Source organism: Anthonomus grandis, chromosome 10, assembly GCF_022605725.1.
Source record: "Anthonomus grandis grandis chromosome 10, icAntGran1.3, whole genome shotgun sequence".
NCBI classification, from domain to species: Eukaryota; Metazoa; Arthropoda; class Insecta; order Coleoptera; family Curculionidae; genus Anthonomus; species Anthonomus grandis.
The window spans coordinates 14,977,269-15,002,732 of record NC_065555.1 but is presented as its reverse complement, the minus strand read 5'-3'; the positions used below and the strand labels follow the sequence as shown (position 1 = coordinate 15,002,732).

At 31.0% G+C, this 25,464-nt stretch overlaps 1 protein-coding gene across 5 annotated transcripts in view; it reads right to left on the bottom strand.

The window, feature by feature from the left end:
* The window catches only part of LOC126741286 (probable G-protein coupled receptor No18), a 510,980-nt gene that overhangs the window by 9,649 nt on the left and 475,867 nt on the right, over positions 1 to 25,464 (bottom strand). For all 5 annotated transcript variants that reach the window (XM_050447669.1, XM_050447671.1, XM_050447670.1 and 2 more), the window contains one exon: positions 6,227 to 6,883. In XM_050447669.1, coding sequence (XP_050303626.1) covers positions 6,227 to 6,823 — 597 coding nt within the window. In that variant the 5' untranslated portion in view covers positions 6,824 to 6,883. The remainder of the gene's footprint in view (positions 1 to 6,226; positions 6,884 to 25,464) is intronic.

Below are 25,464 nucleotides of genomic sequence, written 5' to 3'. Positions count from 1 at the left end.
AATTTCTTTTAACAAGTTTTTTTCTATGTCGCGGAATAGTTGGTAGATGTAATTATTAATCGTAGGTGTATGATAAGCTATAATGTAAACCAACTTCATGATTATCTTTATGATACTGATGGACAAATAATAGTGCAGATTTGAATATTTTAGCAAATAGTTTTGTGGATAATATCACAAATGTAAATTTTATGTGGCCAAATAAAATTATTATTCTTAAGCAGAAATAGTTGCGAAATTATTGGATTATATTTGATTTCCGTCAAAGAATGAATGTAAGAGATAATTTATATATTGGGGCTGTTGTAGAAAAAGATCATAGAGTAAAAAGGGAATACAAAAAAATACGAAACTCAATTGCTAATCAAATTAAATAATAAATAGTATTCTTGATATTATAAATAGTATTCCAAGCTATTCTCTCTCTTATGACACCTTTGTCAATCCAATATTCAATATACTAAATTCTCAAATTTTAAAAAAATTTTACTAACTGAAATGAAGATAATTCTCAAAAACATGTAGAATATCGGAGTCGGGGAAAATGGGATTTTAAAAAAAGTAATCTATTAAGAAAATTGGAAAAGATGGGTATTAGACAAAGAGTTTTAATGTGGTTTAAATCTTATTTACAAAACCGGTAGCAAAAAGGTTAAATTTAAAAACAGCGAGTCAGAGTTACTAATAAATGAATATGGAATACCTCAGAAAACTGTTTTAGGTCCCCTTTTATTTCAGTTGTATAATAATGATATCCTTAATGTTATAAATGATTGCAAAATAGAGCTCTTTGCTGAAGACACTTTGATTTATTTGATCGGAAGAGATCAAAATGAAAAGATTTTTTAATAATGATTTAAATAATTTATTTAAATGGCTTTGCAGTCTTAACACATCAAAATCTAAATTTTTTTTATTTGGAAAAAAAATTAAATTATTGCACATCAAGTAAAAGATATTAACATTGTGATAAATAATAAAAAGATAGAATACGAGAGTAAAATTAAATATTTAGGAGTAATATTTGATTGTAACTTGAATTTTTATGTACATGCTGATTACATAACTAGAAAAGTTAAAAAAAAATTGGTATCACTAAAAGAGTGTGAAAACAATTATCAATCGCTACAAAACTATTATTGTATAATAGCATTGCAGCTCCGCATCTTGAATTTTGCTTAAGAGTTTTCTACAGTTTATCAAACTTTAAACCTCTAACCGGATGTTAAATTTGGTCCTACCGAGAGGCTTATAAGGTTTTAATAGATTACCAACAAGCATGAGAGTAGTATATATGGTAATAATTTAAAAGGCTGATTAGAAGACATCTTTTTTTGATTATTATAGTGACTTATTTAGCAAGACGACTTAAAGAAATTAGCAACTTCGACTCAAATAAGGTATCGCAGAGTCATAAAAATGATAAACGTTTTAACTTAAATCAGTGTTAATTCACATGCTAATATTCAAGGAATTTAAGAATTTCCAGGGATTTGGGACTTTCAGTTGGTGCCATTCATAGAATTTTGATCCATTTTAACATACATCCTTATCATATTTTTTTGCACAGTGCTTTAGACGCGGATTTCGACAACCGCTTAAATTATCGTCATTGATTTCTTAACATGATAAGGGACTATCGCCGTGTTTTGGATAAAGCGCTTTAGATAGATGAAGCCTCATTTACCAGCAATAGTATAGTAAACCTACACAACATTCATTACTTGTGTGATAATAATCTTGATATGTTTCACCATCTATATCATTGGACTGTGAATATATGGTGCGATGTTGTTAAATGAAAGATTATCGATCCTTTGATCTTTGATTGATGTTTTGAGAACTCTAAATAGCGCCAAAATTATTAGTGACCCTCACAAAAAAAAGAAATTTATGCTTTCAACACGATGAGTATTCTGTTCATTTTGCAAACAAGTAGGTCACTACCTTGAACAGCAGTTCCCTTTTTATTGAAATAGAAGAGGACGTTTATTTCTTTGGCCAGCTAAGTCTCCGGACCTAACTTGTCGTGATTTTTTTTACGGGAAAAAATAAAAGGTCTTGTTTACAAAACTCGAGAAGATATGGCGATTTAAATTTAGCAACCCTCGTTTCTTTAACCCACTTTTAATGATAAATTCAATGAAATTTTGGCTGAAACCAATAATGATTGATCCAATAAAAATTTGACTGAAACCAAATCTATAAAAAAATTTCTAAGCTTTTCAGTGGCGTTATTAAATAACTAAATAAAATAAATTATTACTTAATTCAGTAATTTTAGTCAAATTTTAAAATTGTATTTTTATTTTAACAGTTGCGTCCCATTTTGGGTACTTTTGCGAATTATCTCCATTATTTTTAGAGATAGAAAGTTGCGATTTTCGCGACACTGTGCTACTTTTTCGTAAAACTAAAGATGCTGTAATAAAATTTTCATAGCCCTTTTATTTTTTGAAATACAGGGCATTTTTATAAATTTTGCATTTTGGGACCCTCATCGTATCTTCGTTATCTTTAAAGTTTTTGTAAAAGTAAAAAGTCATTCTTATAGATTCTTTTTCATAGAATTTATTTGGTGTAGGTATATTTTTTTGATTAATAAGATTTTTGATAATTGCAAACATTTCAAAATGATGTTTATGTCGGCGACAAATATAATGAATTTGAGTAGTTAGAGCAACTGGAGGACAGATCTGAAATTCACTTAGGAACTGACAGTTTTAGAATTATCGATAAAAATAGCATAAAGTATAACAGACTTTCGCAAGTTTATTATTATTATTATTATTAATATTATATATTTTAACTAATATTTTTAAAGCACAGTTTAAGCACATCTGATTATAGCGCAATTTATTTTATAATTCAGCGCATAGTAGTTTCTACGATATTTGAATCTCTGACTTTGAAACCGGATGACGCGTTTAGCTTCATCTGAATTTATTTATACTTTTAACAATAATTATAAGCACAGTTTCTTTAAAATACCACAATTTCGTTACTACTTCTTTTTTTTGAAATTTATATTAACCTTTATTAAATAATTTTTAAGATTTTTTAATTTTACTAAGTTTCCAACGTTACATTTATGGCAAATATTGTCTTTTATCTTTAAATCTAGTTCAAGTTAGCTAATTATGTTTGACAACTGACAGATCACTGTTGACCTCTACTTAGTCTAATTTAGCTGCCAAATCTGCTTATTTCTCTGATAATCCAGCTGTTCAAAGTTTTCCAAAATTCCAGTTTTCTGGCTTCCATCATGTTGATGCAAATCAGCTTTTTTTTTTAACAGATATAACTAAAAACTTTTAAGAGTATGGAAGGTTTTAATGCAGATGCCGCTAACACAGACCTTTTGGTGTCAAAAGATAATATAGGTGGTAAAGTATGTACCATACAAATAACAGCACCCTTAAGGAGTGGTAACAATTGAAACAGAAATTAGCTGACATATATTATTTAGGGGAGAAGAAGGCACTTTTAAACATATTTACTAAAATTCAAGTCCTGAAAAAATCTAAATTCCAATATAAAACTGAGGAACAGCTTTTCCTTACTTTTAGCTCGGACTAAAAAAACTATTGAAATTTTAGTGTGTTTTGTTTGACACGCAAATAGACAATAAATGTCATACTGTTCAAAGGGGATACATTTGAGATGTACCTTTGGGTACAGCTGTGATGTATATTAAAAATTTATAAATATACTCCGCAGCTGACGTACAGTTCAGCAAGTTTTACTGATTTTTATTACACAAAATCTATCGTAAATTAAATTTATTAATTTGCAGTTTAAACTCCAGTAATGAAGATGTCCTCTTAGTACCTTTTTGATGCGGAACAGGTAATTTCTTAATTACATCCACAGACGCTACTGTGCTTATATCTTCGACTGCGGGATAATAAATTTCCGTCCTTTTTTCCTTAAAAATTGAATGATGATCTTCCTTTTGTCCGATAATTTTCCCTACGTAGTGAACTAATGTTTTCTTAGTGCAAAATCGGACTACAACATAATCGTCAATTTGTACATCCGACGACAAATTTGGCGAATCTTCATTTTCATCAAATGACCTTGACAGCACGAACTCATTTTCAGAATCATCTTGTAGGGATATGGCATCATCACATGATGAGTCACTATCTGCCAATGTTGCTCTCTTCACTTTTGGCTTCTTGGCTACCGTCTGTACTCTGTTCTTAGCTTCCCGAGCAACTGCTTCGGCTTCAATGGCATCTTTAATCGGTGTATCTGTAAGAAACAGAGACTTTTTTGTTTTGCGACCTTAGCGACGCTTTTTGGAAGTCGAACAAATATCGGGAAATGGTCTGACCACCTCAGGAGATATTACTTCAGGTTCAGTTAATAGGGTCGTGGAAGATGATGCTAGAGAAGTGATCGGAGCTGCAGATGAAGTAGACGGTAGAGAGTAATTTTGTTCCTTTGGTATTTCAGCAACATCATTAGTAGATGCTTTTCCTGCTGCAACAAAGTCACTAACTGAAAAAATATTTCTATTTAACAGCCAGATCCCTGCTTTTTGAAAACCAGATATTATGTTATTTGGCGTGAATGATGCTTGAATAACTATATTTGCCAGCCCAGCCAGGTCATGGATTGTTATGGCTTTTCCGGGATTCGAAATTAAATAATCATGTTGTGCTATTTTTTAATTTAGCCTTAAAAGGAGCCCTTATTGAAACGTCCAGTTGCTGAAGGCGATGACTACAATGAGGCGGTATAGTGACCACCTCCAAGCCAATTTCTTTTGAAAATTTAATGGCATTTAGTAGCAGTGGGATTCGTGGCTGTCCATTATTATTAAAATTTTTTCATTTTGGGTACATTTTGTAAGAGATTTTATATGTTCCAGAAACTGTCGTGATATCTAGCTCGTGGGAATATAAAAACTGGTGGTAACTATTTCCATCTGCACTCACGTTGGCACACATAGTTACAAGAGTGCCCCTTTCTGCGGAAGTAACTTGGCCCACTTGCTTAGTTCCCTTTTCAGCAATAATGTTTGGCGCATCTACAACAGTGGTTATACCCATTTCATCCAAGTTAAAAATTTTATGTGCAGGAAAATTGTGTTTTTCGTAACAGCACACAAGATTATCTTGAAACTCTGTGGATGCAGTTTGGTTAAATGCCGTAACACGAGACATACTCGTATTTTCAGGCCTTCGGAGACTAAGAATTTGATGGCGTTTCATAAACCCTTGAATCCAATCTAACCCTGCCATTTTGTTAGTATCCCAACTAGGTGGATATTTTATAGACATAGCTTTTGCATATTTAAATGCCAATACCCTCAGATTTTTATACGATAAGCCATGTTGTTGTTTAGAACACGTTAAAATATATTTTACCAACATAAGTTCTTGATCATTATTAAACACTTGTCTGAATGTATGCTTAGAGGAAAACACCTGCTCCCTGGGTTGTTTTTTCAAAGGGTTAAATAAAGCAGTATGTTTTACGCCGCAAACTTCTGCAGCTTTTCTCAAAGATATTTCTTTTTCTTTTACAGCCGCTATCGCCTTCTCCATGCCTTCCTTAGTAAACCCAGTTTCCTTCTTCCTCTTATATTGTCTTACCATTTTGATTTGTAAATCTGGAAAAACAATGCTACTTAGAAAAATTTTTTACTACTAATGGGGTACCTTTGAACAATGTTCAACAGTGCCCCATTTTAAAGTTCACAGACACCTCTTGTGCTTACACTCGAATTCAACAACGTTTGCTAAAACTATCCTAACCTCAAAAGTTACATATTTTCACAAAACGATCTACATACCTAGTCTAGTTGACGACCTACTGCAGATTAAATATCCTCTTTATACTTTAGTGTTAAGCCTAATTTGTTTAAGTAGGAAATATTACAAGAAAAAAGTTAAAAAACAAGGTTTATTTGTATTTGCGATACGACAAGTCGTGGAAGCCAATGCACAATACAGTTGCCTTCTTGCACTAGTTACTTCAACCACGTGCCGTTTTTAAACGATTATCGCGCCAGAGGCGGGAAATTCGAATGAAGTTCAAATGTGCCCCACGTTCAAACGTGCTCCCTTGTCCCCTAACTGACTTTTTAAAGCTAGCGAAAAATAGTTGCATAAATTTAGTTCAATAGCCAAAAAATAAGTCCTAACGCGCAAATTTCTCAAACTGAAGTTAAGGCTTAAGTCTTTCCAACCAATTTTACTAAATAAATACTCACCTGTCTTGACGACAGCTTACACTCCTTCTTCTCCAAAAAAACATCAGTGTCAGGCCAATCGTTCCAACCAATCAGTGGCGGTGAAGAGATCAGTAAACTCAATAACCACACAGCAGCGATCATAATTAAAACCCGCTTAAATGTCCTTTTTTGTGCATAGTTTATCGGATCGGTGATCGCCCAAAACCTATCCAGAGCAATGGCGCACAAATTCAAAATAGAGGCCGTACAACACATCACGTCCGACGTTAACCACATCTTACACAAGTGAATACCGAATATCCACTCTCCCACCACCGAATATACAACGTTCAAGGGTAGCACTAGTATGGCTACGGTTAGATCGGCAACAGCTAGGGACACTATGAAGAAATTTTGCACTATTCTTAACGGTTTATAAGTGAAAACACTTAAAATCACTAAAATGTTACCGATGACGGTGAGCAAAATGAGCATTCCGAGTATGACTATGATGAGCACTGCCTCCCATTCTGGTGTATCGGTGTTACCGAAGATGGTGGAATAGTTTCCGTGTTCTGGTTCACAGGAGAAGTTGTGGTAGTAGTCTGACATAGTATAAGATCTGCTGGTTGCCATGATGAAGTTTTATTTTTGAGTAGGCATTACTGGGAAGGTCAGTTACTATGTCATCGTGATCTGAAAAAGAGAATAAGTATAGTAACTTTGATGAAAAAAATATTAATAGTGGTGAAAAAATGGAAACAGTTATAATTGTTAATGAATTGAGTAAAATATGAAAATGTGAATTTCTTGAAGCTCAGCTTCCAACTTAAGAGCTGAACTAGTATAACAAGAACAGTTTATGAATCAAGTAACTTTCCATTACCCTGATTGGTTGTTCTGATTAATTAATTTCTGGTTCTGTTTAGTGTTATCCAGTGAAACTTTGAACGAGCTGGTTTCCATTTATTTTGGCTTTTTAATCTGATAAATGAAAGTAGTACGATCCTATTCAGAGAATTGCGAGAGTTTTTAAGGTCAAGAAGGAAAAAAAAATGTCAAAGTGTTCAAGATACTATGCATAGTGAGAACTTTGTAAATGATCCAAAGATTGATTCATATATTCATGAAATAGATCAGAGACTTATTTTCATCTTACTAAGATGAAATCATATAAGAACCTGGTTCACGGCGAAAAGAATAAACTGTAACTCAATATTGTTATGAAAATCAAAAGAGGAAAATAGAAAACCTCTGAGAAGTAGCTTCTAAAGTATTATTTTGCTGTAAAGTCTTCATCTACATACAGGTTGTTCGAAAAATAGACGAAGATATTTCAATGGGTGATTCCTTGTAAAAAAATATAAGAAAAAGTTTTTATAAATATGGGCCCGGAAATGCACAGTTTTTAAGATAAAGGGTTTATTTTTAAATATTAATTTTTTACTAATATTTAAAAAAAATATTTACTCGATTCTTTCGAAATTTGGCAGTATTACTTGTTGTATTAAGAGGCTAATTTAGCTTTAATTAGATTAAAATTATAGGGTCCAGTGGCGTCCCGGGGGATATCTTAGCAAATATTATTGGCAAAAAAAATGTACGCCACTGCCTTTTTTTCAACTTTATTATTTGTTGTTTGATTAAGCATTTAAAAATTCAACTTTCTTGCCTCGGAAACAGGTGCCTAGGAAAACAAAAAATCAAAAACATTTCTAGGAGCTCTTTATTGCAATAACAACTACAACAAATGTTGGAAATATCCACCATCCATTTCTGTACACCTTCTCACTCGACGCACTCGAGCTAAAATTCGAGGTATCTATTTCTCACTTCTTTGCAAGCATTTATAATTTTATTTCTTAACTCTTATATTGTTTGTATGGGACTAGCATAAACCAGATTTTTAAGGTGTCCCCGTAAATAAAAATCAATTGGATTTATGTCAGGGGAGCTAGGTGGCCGTTGAATTGGTTCACCTCTTCCAACCCAATTTTCCCCAAAGGTGTTATTGAGATGAGTTCTAACCGCGATACTAAAATGAAAAGAAGCTCCATCGTGCATAAAAGTTATTTGATTACATACATTTAGAGAAACTTCTTTCAGCAGTACGGGCAATTTTTGTTGAAGAAATTTTAAGATTCGCCGTTTAATCTTAAGAGTAAAAAGAAAGGCCCAATTAAATTGTCACCAACAACACCCATCTACACATTTAAAGAAAATTGCTCATGGTGGCGACATTAAACATAAGCATGGAGATTTTCGTCACTCCATACATGAGTATTATGAAAATTAACAATACCATCACGCCGAAATCCAGCTTCGTCCGTAAAAAGTATGGTTTCGTTAAAATTTCTGTTATTATTAACTTTTTCGTAATACCATTGGCCAAACTGCAAACGGGGTAGAAAATCCCTTGGTAGTAATGCCTGCACACGTTGAACATGATACGGATACAAAAGTTATTCGGAGAGAACCTGCCACACAGAGCTGTTGGAATGATTATTCCCTAATCGAGCTGCTATAGTTCTGGTACTTACACCAGGATTTTCTTCCACGACACGTAAAACTGCTTTCTCAAATTTAGGCGTTCTTACGGACCTCGGCCGGCCTTTATCATTGGTGGGAATGGCAAAACTTCCTAAGTAACTTTATTGTCAAAAACATCAGGAAAAATAAATAAGAAGATTTACCTCCTTCCCGCAATCTACGGTCTACGCTTTCAAAGATTGTACTATCTGGAAGTTGCCGTTAGGGAAACGCTTCTGCATACAGGCGTCTCGCTGCATAAGAATTACTGTAAGCACGTGCATACATTACATGCATGTCTGTTATTTCCCCAAAACTTTTAAGAGAAATTTCACCAAGAAAATTAGGCAAATAATTATTTTATGGGAGAACTGACATCTATCAATGTCAAACCTCCACGCAGAAATGATTCATTGATTTTCAAGTCACCTGTGATTTTGTTACCAAAAATGTATAAACCTATTTGGTCCAGTGGCATGCAATAAAACGGTATTTTTTTTTTTTTGGTAAAAAACAAAGTAAGATACGAAAAAAATACAAAAGGCGAAAAAGTTGTATTTTTAAATAAACTCCTGGACAAAATTATCGCACCACTAATTATTTTGTCAAGAAAATTTAAATAAAAATAAATATCAGTTAAAACAGTTATAATATCTTTTCTCGTATAAAAAGCAGAACTGGACAAAAACTATGTTAATGCTTTATCATGGAACATGCTGCTCGTGAGGAGTGAGAATACATCCGCAGGAAAGTTTTCATAATTTGATACGAGGAATGCTGTGAAGACTTCAAGCAGTCATTGCAGCTAGAGCTGGCAATACACGTTATTAAGAATTCATTATGGGTCTATTGTTTTATTTTTGTATCAAAATTGAAGTTAGTAAAAATCGATGCTTTTCCCTGTATTGAATTTAGTTACTTAAATCTCGTTTTTTAAATAGAATATAATTGTTTTTGTTAATTAATAATGCATAGTTAACAATGCTTATAAGTTTGCTTATTTTTTTATCTTTATTAAAAAAATCTCTAAAAATCAAGTGGTGCGATAATTTTGTCCAGGAGTTTAGTTAATCAAACAACAAATATTAAAGTTGAAAAAAAGGCAGTAGCGTAAATTTTTTTGCCAATAATATATTTGCTAAGATATTCCCTGGGATGCCACTGGACCTTATAATTTTAGTCTAAATAGGGTTAAATTAGCCTCTTATTACAACAAGTAATAGGTACTGCCAAATTTCGAAAGAATCGAGTAAATATTTTTTAAATATTAATGAAAAATTTATATTTTTAATAAAATTTATCACCCTGTATCTTTAAAACTGTGAATTTCTGGACCCATATTTATAGAAAATTTTTCTCATATTTTTTTACAAGGAATCACCCATTGAAATATCTCCGTCTATTTTTCACCCTGTATATTTTTTAAATTTATTAACGGGTAAATCCTAATTACATTCGCCTTAATTTTTTAAATTAATAACAGTAATTCATAATTTAAGTATTAATTTAAGTAGTTTATAGAATTACAGAAAGTTATTATATAATATCAATTAATAAGTTCTAAAGAATGTTGACGAAAAGTTGACCCAGGAATTTTCTATAAGTTTCAAAATAGTCAATATCATGATGTTGGTTTGCTAGTCTTATTATTCTAATGAAAAAGTTATTAATGAAAACTATCAGTAGCTCTTGTTGTTTCAGCGGAGCATAAATTATGATTTTTTAAAGAAGCTCTGAAGCTCCAGATTTGCCATGCAGGATATTGTAAAAACTAATAAGATTCCTCCTCTTAATGCTCATATTTAGCATAATAAATATATCTACATCATTATCATTATCCAAGATATTTAATGTATATGCTATTTGTTTTAAAAATTTGTACTCAACTAGTTGAAAAGCATTAATATGTACACCATAGAAAAACCACCATAGAAATGTAAAAACAAAATTAACTTCTACTCCAGTAATAAATTCACCGAGGATAATTTTCATTTTTCTTTAGTAGACCAAAATACTGTCGAAAAAACTATAAAAAATATTAGGTCCAATGCCTCTGGTGTGGATAACATAACTCGACGTATGTTACACTTGTGTCTCCCTGATATACTGGATCATGTCACTCATATTATAAATTGTTGTTTGGAGGTAGGATATTTTCCCAGGGCCTGGCGTGAGTAAGTGGTATGTCCGATTCCCAAATCCTCCAGTCCTGAAAGTGTTAAAGTTTTGCGTCCGATAAGTTTGCTTCCCGTAATCTCCAAAGCTCTCGAAAGAATAGCCTATATGCAGCTGTCATCATTTTTAATGTCAAATAATATCCTCCCTTCCCGGTTTTAGGAAAAATCATAGTACAGCCAGTTCACTTCTTAACGTCACCGATAATATCATGCGAGCTCTTGACAAAAAGATTTCAGCCATTATGATAGCTCTTGATTTCTCGAAAGCATTTAATGTCATCGATCATGATTTGCTTGTAGCGAAACTGAAATATTATGGCTGTAGTGAGGTTGTTTTGTCCTTTTTTAAAACTTACTTGTGGCGTAGAACACAGAAAGTGAGGGTGAATAATGAATATTCTGCTTCGAAAAATATTATTTCTGGTATCCCTAGTGTCGATCCTAGGCCCATTATTATTTCTTATATATACTTCAGATTTACCCGGTCTAGTTGAAGATTCTGAAATACATCAGTATGCTGACGCTACTCAATATATACATTATTTTGACTTTGCTAATTTTGATAACGTGGCTGATACTATTAACGCTGATCTGAACGTAATAAATCAATTTTCAAAAGAGCATAACCTTGTCATTAATCCTAATAAAACAAAAATGGTTTTTTTTCAAACTGAGGATCACTTAAAAATATAATGGATACTGTTCACATTCAATTGAATAACGAAACTATTTTATTCTCTGATACTGTGAAGGTTCTGGGACTTAAAATAGACAATTCCTTAAGGTTTAAGGAACATGTTAATACTCTTGTGCAGAGGTGTTATTTACGCATGCGTATGCTTTATGCCAATAAACACATTTTAAATTTTAAAACTAGGAAAAAACTCGTAGTGGCTCTTGTTTTATCTATTTTAAATTACTGCCTTATCTATATATTTATAACACTAAGCCAAATTTTTCAGCAAGTTCATGAAAGAGTTGTATTGCATCAATTTACACGATCTTTTTTTTTAAATAATCCTCTGGTTTCCGAGACCTTTCAACACTATTTTTTTTATTGTTTTATTGCAGTATTGAGGAAACTGTAGGCTTGTATCGAGAGTGGCATTTAGATCTTTAAAAAAAGAGTTCCTTTAAGGGTATACTGTAACTTATACCAATATATAACGACCAATATTGTAGAAGCAATAGTATTTCTAGAACGAGAAGAATTAGTCATATTTTTACATTTAGCTGGATTAAGTTCCATAGCATTTTTTTCGCATCAAATTACCAAGTTATTTAGATCATATTGTAATTTGTCATAATCATCAAGGAATTTGAATATACAACTCAATTTCAGACCATTGGCAAACAATAATAATAGGCTGATGGTAAAGTATAAATCTATAACCATTATCAAAATATTTTAAAACAAGTGCCTGGGGGTGAGAGCCTTGAGGCACTCCAGATGGAACCTGAATAGTTTTATGAAGAAAAGTACCAATTTTAACAATCAGACAAATAGCTGAACCAGGATAATAAAAAGTCATCAATACCAATCATTTTTAGTTTATGCAACAAAATATTGTGCATTGTACCTTGTCAAATGCCTTGGAAAAATCAGTGTTTATTGTATTCACTTGACATCCCTTCTCTATGGAATCCAAAAAAAAAGTTTATCTGAGTTAGAAGGTTCGGCCCCATAGATTTGCGTGGTCTAAAGCCAAATTGCTGATTAATTAATAGAAGTTCAAGAAGGGGAGGTGACGATCTCATAAGCTTTCAAATACCTTGGGGATTTCACTAAGTTAACTGATGGGCCCATAGTTGATAGCCCTGGTTTTGTCGCCTAGCTTATGAATAAGTTTTAGGAAACTTTTTTCAGTAGTCCGAAGACACTTTAATTTGAAGGGAGGTAGTGAAGCTATGGTACAAGGGTGTCGAGAGAATAAAGCCACATTTTTTAGGAATAAAGTAGGCACAGGGTCTTATCTAGCACCCTTGTTATTATTCAAGGAAGAGAGTATAGTAAATATATCTGATATTTTTATGTGAAAGAGGGGGAAAGGGATAAGCTTTTTTTTTGCTATTTCTACATAAGCATTTGACACCATTAAATCAGAGATGTTGCAAGCAAACAAACTGCCCGTAGTTCCACAGTAATGCTAATTCTAGCCGTTCAATGTTCAAGATTATGCCAATGAATTGGGAGGGATATATACAACTCCTATGATAATATTCAAATTAACAGATCCAACTGAGACAAAAATGTACGTGTTCAATATTATCAGGAACTTAAAGACGTTTACTAGGTATAGTTTTGTGTATAGCACCTAAGGCCCCGCCTGTACTCTTGACGACCCTGGTATTGCTTGATGGATCCTGGCGGTAGAGTTAAGTAAGTAATTAAAGTCGGTGAAGTCTATTTCTATATCATATATGCCGTTATACAACCAACTTTTTGTAAAGACAATTATATCATATTGATAGACTACTGAAATATTTTGTAGCGCATCCAACTCAGTTCTTAAGCCTTCAGTATTTTGATAATATATGAAAGAACTTTTAGTAGAATTTGGCCTATTTAGTTTTTTTTTTAATAATTTTAGGAAATCTTTGAAAATATAGAACCAGTAAGTCTTTTTCGCAAAAAAATAAGTTTTGTTAGATTTTTCCATTCGGACTGATGTTTTTTACTTCTATATTAGACATATAAAAAGAGTTCAAGAAAGTATTTACACTGTCTAAGTCCTTATTTTATTCAGACAAATTGTAAACAATAACATTGTTGATACGGCTTTGGCGATCTTGTTCAACAAAAAAATCATTATTTAATCCAGTAGAGCTACAGATGGTGTTCAAGACACAGGTATAGGTGTAGTTGTAGGTGCGGTTTCTTTTTGAGGTTCGCCTTTAACTCTTTTCTGCATTTTCTTACTTCCTCATTTAGTTGATCAATACCTTTTAAAATTGAGAGTATTTGTAGCAAAGCAGGTGGCAGTTCCTGCAAAAAAATTTCAGACTACGCTGGCCTTTGAGTTCTATTACCCTTAATTTCAGATAAAGTTAAGCCAGAGCACACATTCTTATGAATTATTTTTCTTTTACATCCATCGCAGTTTGTAAGAAGTTTTAAATTAGCTTCATCCTCTTTAGATACAATTAGTTATACAGGGTGTCCCGAAATTACATCGCAATATTTTACCAGCGGCATCTTTGTCTAAAAATAAGACAAAAACTTCATATACAGGAATCTTGAAAAGTGAATCGTTTTCATGTTACAGGGTGTTTTATAATTCTTATTGAAGATGGTTTTTTGTTAATATTTTCGAAACGCCTGGCCGTTATTTTTCGAAACTTTTATCGTATACTACTGTTATTGTTGCAAACTAATGTTATAACATTTTATGCTAAAATGTATACAGGGTCATTTAAAATTAGTCAGCAAAGATAAAAATGTCATAACGTTTTTTCTGGTTATTTTTTAATTATTTGGATAGTAAAATTAAATAGAGCCAACATTTTTACATATAAAAGGTACTCTTGTCTTATTTCGTTAGAAACCTCTGGTTTAAAAAAAAATTATTAAATTTGAAGTAAATCATAACTTGGTATTGAAAACTATATATAAAACAAAAAATTATAGTTGGCAGTGCTTGTTGACAATTTGTTTATTGCTTGAATTCTGCTTGACCTTTTAATTGGCATTTAAAAAAAAAGTAGGTCTTTGTGTAAATTCTCTTGAAATCCATTTTCTATTTTAAGGGCTACTTGCGCAATAAGGCGTAGGGCAAGATTATGTCTTCAACAAAATGGCAACGACTTCGAAAATTTGTTATAATACGTTTTTTTTCGTTTGTTTGTTTTGTTTGGTATTTTCAGTTATTTTTTCTTAGCTAATAAGTTAATTGTTTGAATTTTTATCAAATATTTATAATTTTGAAATAAAATTTTAAACAATGAAAACAGTTTTTGATCTTAAAATTAAGTATTTCTAATAATCTTATGTCATGTAGGTCATTATACCTGATGATTTGTAACATACCTTTTAATTTTATTAAACGTAATCAAAAATAATACATGGGTGTAGGTTGCAAAACATTTATGTATACGATAAAATTTTCGAAAAATAACGACCAGGCGTTTCGAAAATATTAACAAAAAGCCAACTTCAATAGGAATTATAAAACACGCTGTAACATAAAAATGATTCACTTTTCAAGATTTCTGTATATGAAGATTTTATCTCATTTTTAGACAAAGATGCGGCTGGTAAAATATTAACGGACGGTAATAATCATGAATGTCTATACAATAGGAACAAAATATATAAATGCTTTGTTACTAATTTCGTTTTTTATACTTACAGTTTATTATAATACTTATTTTTCATGATTTAACGTATCGACATAACACAATTATCTCAAAGATGGCCCAATTGCATTTGTTACACTCACTCAAATAGTTTTAACGGACACATTATTTGTACTATCAATATTTATTTTACTTCCTGAGCTGTTCTAAAGCTATTTAATCCACATCAGGCTTAGATCAATGCAATCCTGACTTAAAAATAAATATTTCCACGTTTTTCATTGACGTTAGATTCTGCATTATTTTAAAGCAAATATGACCTTATATAGATGATGGCGAATATTTTCAATGGGAAGAAGAAAAAGATGCCCAACTGCTCAGGACGATTTACGATCAATGATACTGAACAACTGTAGACGATCAAGAGAATGATCCAAGAATTAAGTTTTTTTTCTGCAAGTGGCAAGTGGACAAAACAGAAATACAAAAAATTACGAGTTTTTGAAAAAATTGTCTATCACGATCATTTTGAAATTGAAGAAACTATGGAAAACCAACCTGAGAGGAAGTTTTTATAGTATTCGTTTCACGTACAATCTCTTTAAATGGTAGCGGTAGACCCTTCATTGATTATTATCATCATAATTCAAAAGTGCAAGTAAAACTGATAGTGAAACTGAACGTGAAACCATGAGTCTTTGGTTAAATCTTCATTTGCTCATAATTATTCAACGTAATAAGTAAAATGCTCTTGATTGAAAATTTTGATTTTAAATAGAATATTTTAATTATTTTTTCTTCTTTCTTACTTTCCTTATTTACCGGTAAGTTCCTTAAGGATCTTTCTTTTTCGGATTACTTTTCTGGTTCTACCTTGTTTTATTTTTGTTGAGTTTAACTTGAATACTTAACATAACTGAAGAAAACTTTAGGATTATTAACAGCATACATAAATGAAACGGTTTTAAGAAAAGCTATTAAGGAGTTTTTCATATAAATGAAAACTCATTTAGTAATTTAAACCCCCACCGCCTTACTGCACAAATAAATTAGATTCGGATCCGACTTTTCACGCAATCACGGTTGGTGACAGCGTGAAAATGAAAATAATAGCCACAAAAGGCTTAACATTTGTCTTTTACACTCACTTTTGTAAAGTTTAAACGATCCCGTTGTAAAGTCGTCGAGGTGTGAAAAAATTTTGGTTTTTAGCGACAAAAGTTCCGGAAAAGTTCCGAAGTGCTCCAAGGGTGCCAACTCAAGTATAACGAGAAATTGGAAAAGTCTTTATTTGGTTTTAACGTTAATCGAATATAAAATTACCTATTGTATTTACTTGGTTAGTTTTGGTATAAAGTTGTAGATGTATAAGGTAAAAATTTTATAGTAACAACGACATGGATTCTCTTAAAGCAACTGTCAGGAATATTAAATAGTGTTTGGCCCCAATATTTCATAAAATCTAAAAAAGAATAAAAATTGAAAAAGTTGTCATTAGGCAATTTCCAAATAATGTGAGTACATTATAACAGAATTTTAATATTAAACATTATGACAATTTAATGATCAAACAATATGAAAATGATATGATCTGTATCAGGTGATTGACAATGATATGGTTTGGATCTTTTATTTTATCAGGAGTAAATCAATAAATTAAAATAGAATTTCCATATCAAATATTTTGAACATTTTGTCATCTAGCAGTATGAAAATAATCTGATTTGTACCAAGAGACTGTCCAATGATATGGTTTAGAACTTTCTTTTCATCAGGTATGAGTCAATAAGCTAAAATAGAATTTCCATATCAAACATTATGAACATTTCATCATTAAACAGTGTGAGAATAATATGGTTTTTATAGAAAGACTAGCCAATGATATAGTTTAGATCTTTTGTTCCGTGAGGTGGAAGTTACTATAGGGTACGTCAACAAGATTTCATGCATTGTTCCCTGTATAACTAAAGAGCGTTCTAGCAGTAAAAAAGTGATCGGAAGGAACATAGCCTCCTTAACTACAATAAGCACTCCGCAGTCTCAAACTCACCTCAACCGCAGTAAATATTTATCAACGAAAATATGCAGCTTCACAATGTACAAAAAGGGACATTAAACAAAATGTATTTCTGAAAGGCGGTTTATTTCAGAATTTTGAGATTTGTCTTGAACGAGTCGTAGAAAAAACCTCTAGCTTAATTTTAAATATGGATAACACTACAATGCCATAGCTTGTTGGAGTTTGTTGGAGGCAAACGCATAAGTTATTTCCTTAGAGGATTTTATGGACTCGTCTTTTAATTTACCTGTGCTGTTGTACAGAGCAGTTCAAAATTGTATACAGAAAATTTCAAAATGTAAGCGCAGAATTTCTTTGAAAAAAAAAAAGAAAATTTTTAAAATTTTAACAAAGACACTCTAAATTGGCAGTCCTTCCTGCTGACGTTTACCTACTAAAAGCAACCGAAATAATTTTAATAAAAATAAATAATATTTTTTTTTAATTTGCAGAAATCATCCAAGAAAATAGACGCTATTAAAAAAAACCAGAGACCAAACCTTTTGTTATAAATGGATCCAAGAGAGATAATTAAGAATTAATACATCAAGTGGAAAATATGCTAAGAAAAAATTAACTGTACTCCAACACAGTTAAAACCATATTATAGTCTAATTTTTTTTGGAAATTATAATCAAATATCATAATGATTCCGAATGTATCACTTAAGGGCAAATAGCAGATTTTTAAAAAACTCCGTTTTAATGAAAAATTTTTGGTAATAAGAATAATAGTTTTCATGGAGCAAATCCAGATGAAAAAATAAATTAAATTTAAAGTGTCGAAAAAAAATTTATTTTTAATAAAAAAACGTGATTATAGAGAAAAAAATAATTAAATAAAATAAAAAAAAAATACATTTTTTACCAGGTTCAAAAAAAATTAGCAGTTACAAATTAGGAAAAATGTTACTTTTATATTTGGACCAGAAAAAACTTATGATTCAACAAATTTCAAATAACTTATTCAACTTTCTTGTAGAATAATATATAACATTTTATAATTCAATGCAATTAAATATAATAAAATGTTGGATTGCCCAAGCTAAGTATTTTTGAAATACGGATATATTTCCTTAACTAAAAATATTTTATTTTAAATATCTATTGACAGAAATATTAAACCCGCAATACAAACCTGCCAAAAATGTAAATATAAAGACATAACTAATAAATAAAATATTCGAAGAATTTAAAAAATCAAAAATATATAGTAAGGGGGTTTTTTATTTACAAAAAGAAATTTAATTCCGCTTTCGTCAGCACCGAAAGCGCTATTCATTTGTTTGATATGTCAAAATATAGCCATCCAGTAACCATAAAACATCACCAATTTTTTTTGATCGAGATATCGTTTACACCCAGTGTAATTCCTTATTTCCATTTTTAGTTTTAATGTTACATATGTGTGAAGCTCATTTTATAATACTAGACGCTGAACTTATTTTTAGTAGTTTTATAAGTTTTTTATGGAATTACTTTATTTTGTCCTACGTAATGACGCGTATATACTTGGGTTACCGAACAGATGGAGTGGTCACGTGATCGTTCTGCGCCGGAGGTGTAGCCTAGAGCCTCGATAGAGTTCATGACTTGGGGTTTTATTTAATTTTAATAGTCGAGCGGCTTTAGATCGTTTTGGTTGAATTTTCTACTATTCGAATATTTGAGTCTTCGCAATATTGAAAAGTTGAGATTGCGTTTACTTTGTTAATTTGTTTGTTAACAAATAATGGCTGACGCGCCACGTACACCCCTATTGTCACCCCCCAAGAAAAGAGTATGAAAACATTTGACCATTGCTGAAAAGGAAGTGATTATAAACATATATCAAACATGTGATAACGAGCATCCAGCATACAACAAAGTGCAAAAAGTTCAGTTTACAGCAGAAGCAGCAGGTAATAAATATTTTTAATATACAGTGTGTCCCAGGATGAGCGAATTTATACGTGAAAATGACAAAAAATGTTGTGGTTAAAATTTGACTATTTGGCATCCAGCCCTGCTTGATGAAAAAATAAAATTTTGCATTTGCATAACAAAATACTTAAAAGGGATAATTATATCATTACCTAGCACAACCTCAAAATCGGTTTGGACCCATTTTACAGGAGACCGTATTATATTTTAAAAAAAGCTGCTTAGACTTACTTCTACAAAGCAAAGCTGTACGGTACAATAATTTAAAATAAGTAGGCATAATTCTCCTCGTCCAAATCTGCCAAGGTTGCATCGATGGGCGGGCCTATATTTCGCGCACATCATTAACTCCATCTGTTCGGTAATCCGACTATAGTTATCGCTTTCCTATATCATAAATATCTTTCTTATAATTTAACTAAAAATCAGCTTATAAGGCAAAGTAAAGAATCATACTGAACATGAACATGAAATATACATAAACTGTCAAAAAAATAGGAGAGGTTGGATAAGATTTACCTGTTTATTTTTTTGACGGAATTCAGCCTGTATAACAGAAAATGTATGCGCAACCATGTAAAGTTTGACACAAAATTATCAACGTGAGAAAAATACGTGATTAGATATTACACCCATAACCTATGTTTTTTTAAAATTTTAAATTATTATTAATTAACTGATAAAAATAACCGAAAAATTGCACTGAACGAGATAGCAAAAATATTTACTTATTTCGGTATTATTTGTTTTTAAAGGTATTGCTAAACCATATCAGTTTTTATGTGGAATAGTAACTTTAATAAAAATAATGAATTGACATTGACAAAAAATACGAACTCTATAAACAACCACACACCTACAAACAAATTACACCTGAACAGATGTAGTAAAGAACATAAATAAAAATGCAAAAAACAATACTTTTGAAAGGCCGCAATTGTTATGGGTAATAGGTAATAACTTAATATTCTAGAACCATAAATATTTAGTGGCTTTTAAACGATGTATCGCATGGCCTCTCTTTCTATTTAATTTTATTTTGCAAAATAGCGTCCCATAGCCAGTTTTGCAAAATGAGCTAGGGACCAAAAGGTAGTATTTAGGTGTATATTACTAATGATGTATAACAAATTTCAAATTTTTATAAAAACGCCTATTATATATCTAAGGCATCTATTATATTCTATTCTATCTATTATATGAAAATGTAAATACGTTAATTATTCTCCTAGTTTTTGTACATTTTTATTAGTATTCTGTAGTTAAAGTTAATTCGTAGGGTTTCTTTAGGGTTCTACTTACGTTTGGTTTATTATTTTTATCTATAGTGTTTAGTTTTTAAGTTGTTCATCTTGTTAAAGAGCCCCATTTTGGCCCCAATTTAGGTTATTTAGGTTATATTATTGTAAATCCCTGTAGTTCTAATTTTCTAGAATTTGTATACTTGCTTGCTTTGACTGTCAGTATTCTGCTAAGATTATTGGTCTCTTTGGGCAAGAACAATGAAGATAATTCTAAATATTTCAAAACTGTTCCAGTGGGTTTTAAAAAGGATGCGCTTCGTGACAATTCAGTTTCAGTTTTAATTGTTTAGTCAGTTTTTACCTTGGAAACAATTTAACGACAGTCAATAGTTAGGTTAGTGTTTTTGACGTTGACAATAAAAGTGTGTTCCCGAATTTCGTTACGATATTCTATGTATCTACTACATGTATTTTTATATACATTTTATTTTTAACAAGCACAAATACATCTTTAATATTTTATGATATGATTAATATCATTTAGGTAAATACATATATCCATGAAACCTGTTCTGGATACACTACATGTGTACAATTTCTGGTGAATTCATTCATTGAAATCTAAGTTAAGACGAAACAAGTGAAAAAAAAGTATTGAAATTAATTTTCATAATTGAATAAATAAATGTGAGATATATCTAGTGTATACTTTATAAATGGCATTAATAGCTTTTACTCCTTTATTTGTTTGTAAGATTTACTTTTGAGTCTTGTTGTTTACCAATATAAGTTTTTTTAAATTTATATATAACTTATTAACGAAACGATAATTACGTCATTTTATATTTCAAAACAAAATTTTTGAAAGAAAATAAATAGAGAAGTTTATAAGCAGGAATAATTAAGGCTTCATTTGATAAAAGTTACCACTTAAGAATTAGCCTAAAGTATAAATTTTTTTTTAAATACGTTAGTTGTAGTATAATAATAGAGGCTTTAAGTTATGTAATATTATTTAGAATTAAGTTTATCATATAGTAGGTTATTTAGGTTATTTAGCATATAGTAGGTACCTACATACGTAATATTTTAAGTTACTATAATTACCTATATTAGTCAATAGCTTAGTCAGGGTTCATGCCAGTTCATTTGCAGAAGTATGTCAAATTATGTAAAAATATGTTTATTAATAATTGTTTTATGTGTAATAGTTTAGCTAAGAAATATTGGATTCTTTGTAAATAATTATTAAATTAAAATATAGACTTATTTTAGACATGAGACAAACAAGTTGTTTTAATAAAATAAAATTAAACATCCCGTTATCACATAGTACTGTAATACTATTTGGTTCAAATATAAACTTACATATATCAATTTACAAGGAATGTAAATGTAATATATCCAAGGAGAGCTTGGCTCCTTACTGCTTGGTCCTTTTTCATTTTTATCATTCCATTTTGCCTAAATTTTAAAATTGTTTTTGAAATTAAGAAATTAAATATAAATCTTTTTTGTTTTTTTTTTTAAATTTATTTTCGTCTTTGCACACACTAACTATTTTTTTATATAAATAATAGCATCTGCTTCTATAGAATCTTTAGCATCTTGAATATTTTGCACAGTATATTAATAAAATGACAAGAAACTAATAGAACCAAAGATTATTTTCTTTCCATTTAGTTTTCTTAAAATGGCCACTGTAACATCCTTAAATTATTAAATTTTAGCTTATCCTTTGTAAACCATCCCAACTAAATAAATTATGCATTCTGATAAGAGAGTAACAGATCTGGATCTCGTTGCCTTATACAGTGCTTTCATTTCAAAACGATCCACCCTTAATAACTTTCTTAAAAAAAAAAAAAAAAACACGTAAAATTAGATATACAGGGGGACGTTTAATTATGCATTTACTGATGTTCTGTCAATCACCTCCTCACCTCCAGCTAACCTCACTTTAATATGTCAAATGGGAACCCCCGTCGTGTGATACATCATAGTAAGCAGCGTAAAATTCTCTATTCAACGGTACCAAAAAAAATAAAAAATTAAATCGGTAAATTTGTAAGCAAATAGCGAAAATGTCGAGAAATAATGAATATTTTATTTACGCCAAACTTTGGTATTTTAAATGAATACTTTTAGTGTGGTACCTACATCATTTTAAAATTCTTACATTTTTTATAATAGATCATCAAAAAAAAAAATAGAAGCAATTTAGAAGTTAAAATGTGTGGTAACAAACAGTACATTTAGTTCAAGCAAATTATTTATTTTTTTAAGTAAAGAATGTGTACCGTTATTTGCAAGAAAAAAGAGTGTCTTAGTTATAGATTTGAAAGATGAAAAGGCTTTTTTTAAAATTTATTTTAAGAACGTTACAGCGTTGTGACTTAACTCTACTAATGTTTAAATCTATCTGATTAAAACGATACAAATTACTTCTTAGCTAAAGTAAAAATGATTACAATGCAAAAGATCATATTCTATAAACTAAGGAATAAAATATACTATGGTCAGGGGTTATATGTTCCATAACTCCTCCCTCCTAAGAAACGAGCTTACGGATGGTACAGAAGTGGTGAAGTGGTTATATGACGATTTCTGAACAGGATTTCATCATAGATTCGTCTCGATGTAGGCTTCTCTTAGATACTCTTGGCATCAGGAATTTCTGCACCATAAAGTAGCTAATTATTGCTACTAGCAGAATATAAAATAATACGGTATAAATGCTGGTTCTGTGGTAGTATACAGGTTGGTTCAGGGCCCGGTCAAGTCTTTGATGCTGAATCTCGATGGATTTATGAAGATGTTTGGGTTCATTTAGGTCCAGTGAGCCTAATTCCAAATTATTAAAGAGAATTGGTGAAGCTTCATTGCTAGGCGGTGATAGGTTGATTTGAGGTAGTTCGATGTTTTTGTAATGGGTTTCTGGATCCTTGTAATTTTTGATGACAATGTTTCCGACACGAAGTTCACAAGTAGAATCCAGTTCTACGATGTAGGTGCTATTTAATGGGATATTGTCTTTATTGGAACCACAAGTCTGGATAGCTGCAAGAGGTCGAGGTACGATTAGCATCAATTTTCCTTCTTCCAGTTCTTTTGCTTTGTTGGTGGTAATTTGGATTTTCGTCTGCTGGCATTGGGATATTGATTCTCTAAATTTTAGCATCTGTACTTCGCAAGATGCATCTTTGTCTATAGGCAAGGTGTTAAAGTCTTGGCAAACGTATTCGTTGGTGGTGATCTTCCTGCATGGTTGGTTGAATTTGGAAACTTCAGCTCATTAAGGATTAGGTATTTCGTTTGCGGAAATATTACATCGTGGAAGGTTTTTGAAGGTGTAGGTAGAGGATAAAGGTGGTACAGTAGATAACTGTTCTTCTCTACGATCGGCATTTCAATGATAAATATGACTTTATTTTCCTTTGCGTAACTTTTCATATTAAGGACTTTCTCAAAAAGAAATACATTTTTAAAGGTTGGATCAAATGGGAGTTTACCGGATGTTAAATTGGTAGAAATTAATTAAATTTCCTTAAATAAGTCTTTTGGACTAATAATGGATGAAAGGTATTTAGTTTTGAAAAAGTTATTGCTATTTGGAGATCTTCTAAGACATCATACATTTCTTGTAAGAATGTGGTAGCATGAGATAGAATTGTTTGCAAAAGAAAGAAATGCTTATCTTCAAAACTGAGTTTGTTAAGTCTTTGGACCTCCATTTATATTTCTTTTATATGTGATTCCAAAATATTTTGATTGAAAGTTAAATTTTATGAGAGTTTTTGAAAAAGTTTATTAGAATTATCTATTATGGTAATTTGTTCTTGCATTAAAAGTTTTATATTATTTTCGTTTTGCATAATTAAAGTTATTGCTGAATCATAGTGCTGAGCATCCTCATTATCTAAATTGCCGGTTATACTTTTGACAATACTGCCTAATCCATTTATAAGGCCTCTTTTTTCGCGAGTTTTAAGACAGAATGGATTTATTTGAAGTATTTGATTTTTTATTTTTTCTTTTAAGGTTGAAGCTAAATTGTATGAATTAAAATATTCTTTTTTATATAAAGAACAGTTTTCTATGTTTTTTTCTAAGTCGTATATGGTTTTTTGCATTATGAGGTATTGTCTGATAATAGGGTTGATGTCGTAAATTTGAATGAAAGTCCAGTAATCAATTATGTTTTGCGAGTTTTCTAATTTTATTGGTAAAAGTCCGGGGTTCTTGGATACGTCATGAAATGTTACGTCAGGTCTTGCATGTTTGATATTGAGGGACAATAGCAAAAATCCAGCGATGAAAAGCTGCATTCTCTTAGACTACGTTGCCTATAGGAACCGATGCTTGTGTTCCCAAGCCTAATCTAGGGTTGGTCGAAGTTGGACCGTTGCTGAACGCTCTTTTCCTAATAGATTTGGTCGAAGTTTGACTTCCTCCTGGGTGCTGCCTCTTCGTAAATTCACAAGGTTCGAGATTGCCGATAAACCGTAAAAACGGACCAATTCCGCGATTTTTGTCGGATATTGTTCGACTTATAACTCCGTCGACTGCACCAGTTATAGATTTGAAAGATGAAAAGGCTTTTTTAAAAATTTATTTTAAGAACGTTACAGCGTTGTGACTTAACTCTACTAATGTTTAAATCTATCTGATTAAAACGATACAAATTACTTCTTAGCTAAAGTAAAAATGATTACAATGCAAAAGATTATATTCTATAAACTAAGAAATAAAATATTCTATAGTCAGGGGTTATATGTTCCATAACTTCTTCAATTTTTTTGCAAAAATCTTTGTAGTCTTATAACTTTGTATGTGTATTTATTTCACTTATATTTTTGCAAACCTATCTTATTGGTACAAAAAAACACTGCAATACCTTACATTTTTAAGGCGTTTAAAAAGCAGGCGATTTATTATTGTTAAAACTGTCAGTTTAATGCATGCAATTTTTCAATTTTAGTTAAAACAGTTAGTTAATAAAATGGTGTATACGCTAGCTGAAAGAATAGAAATAATTTTCCTTTATGGA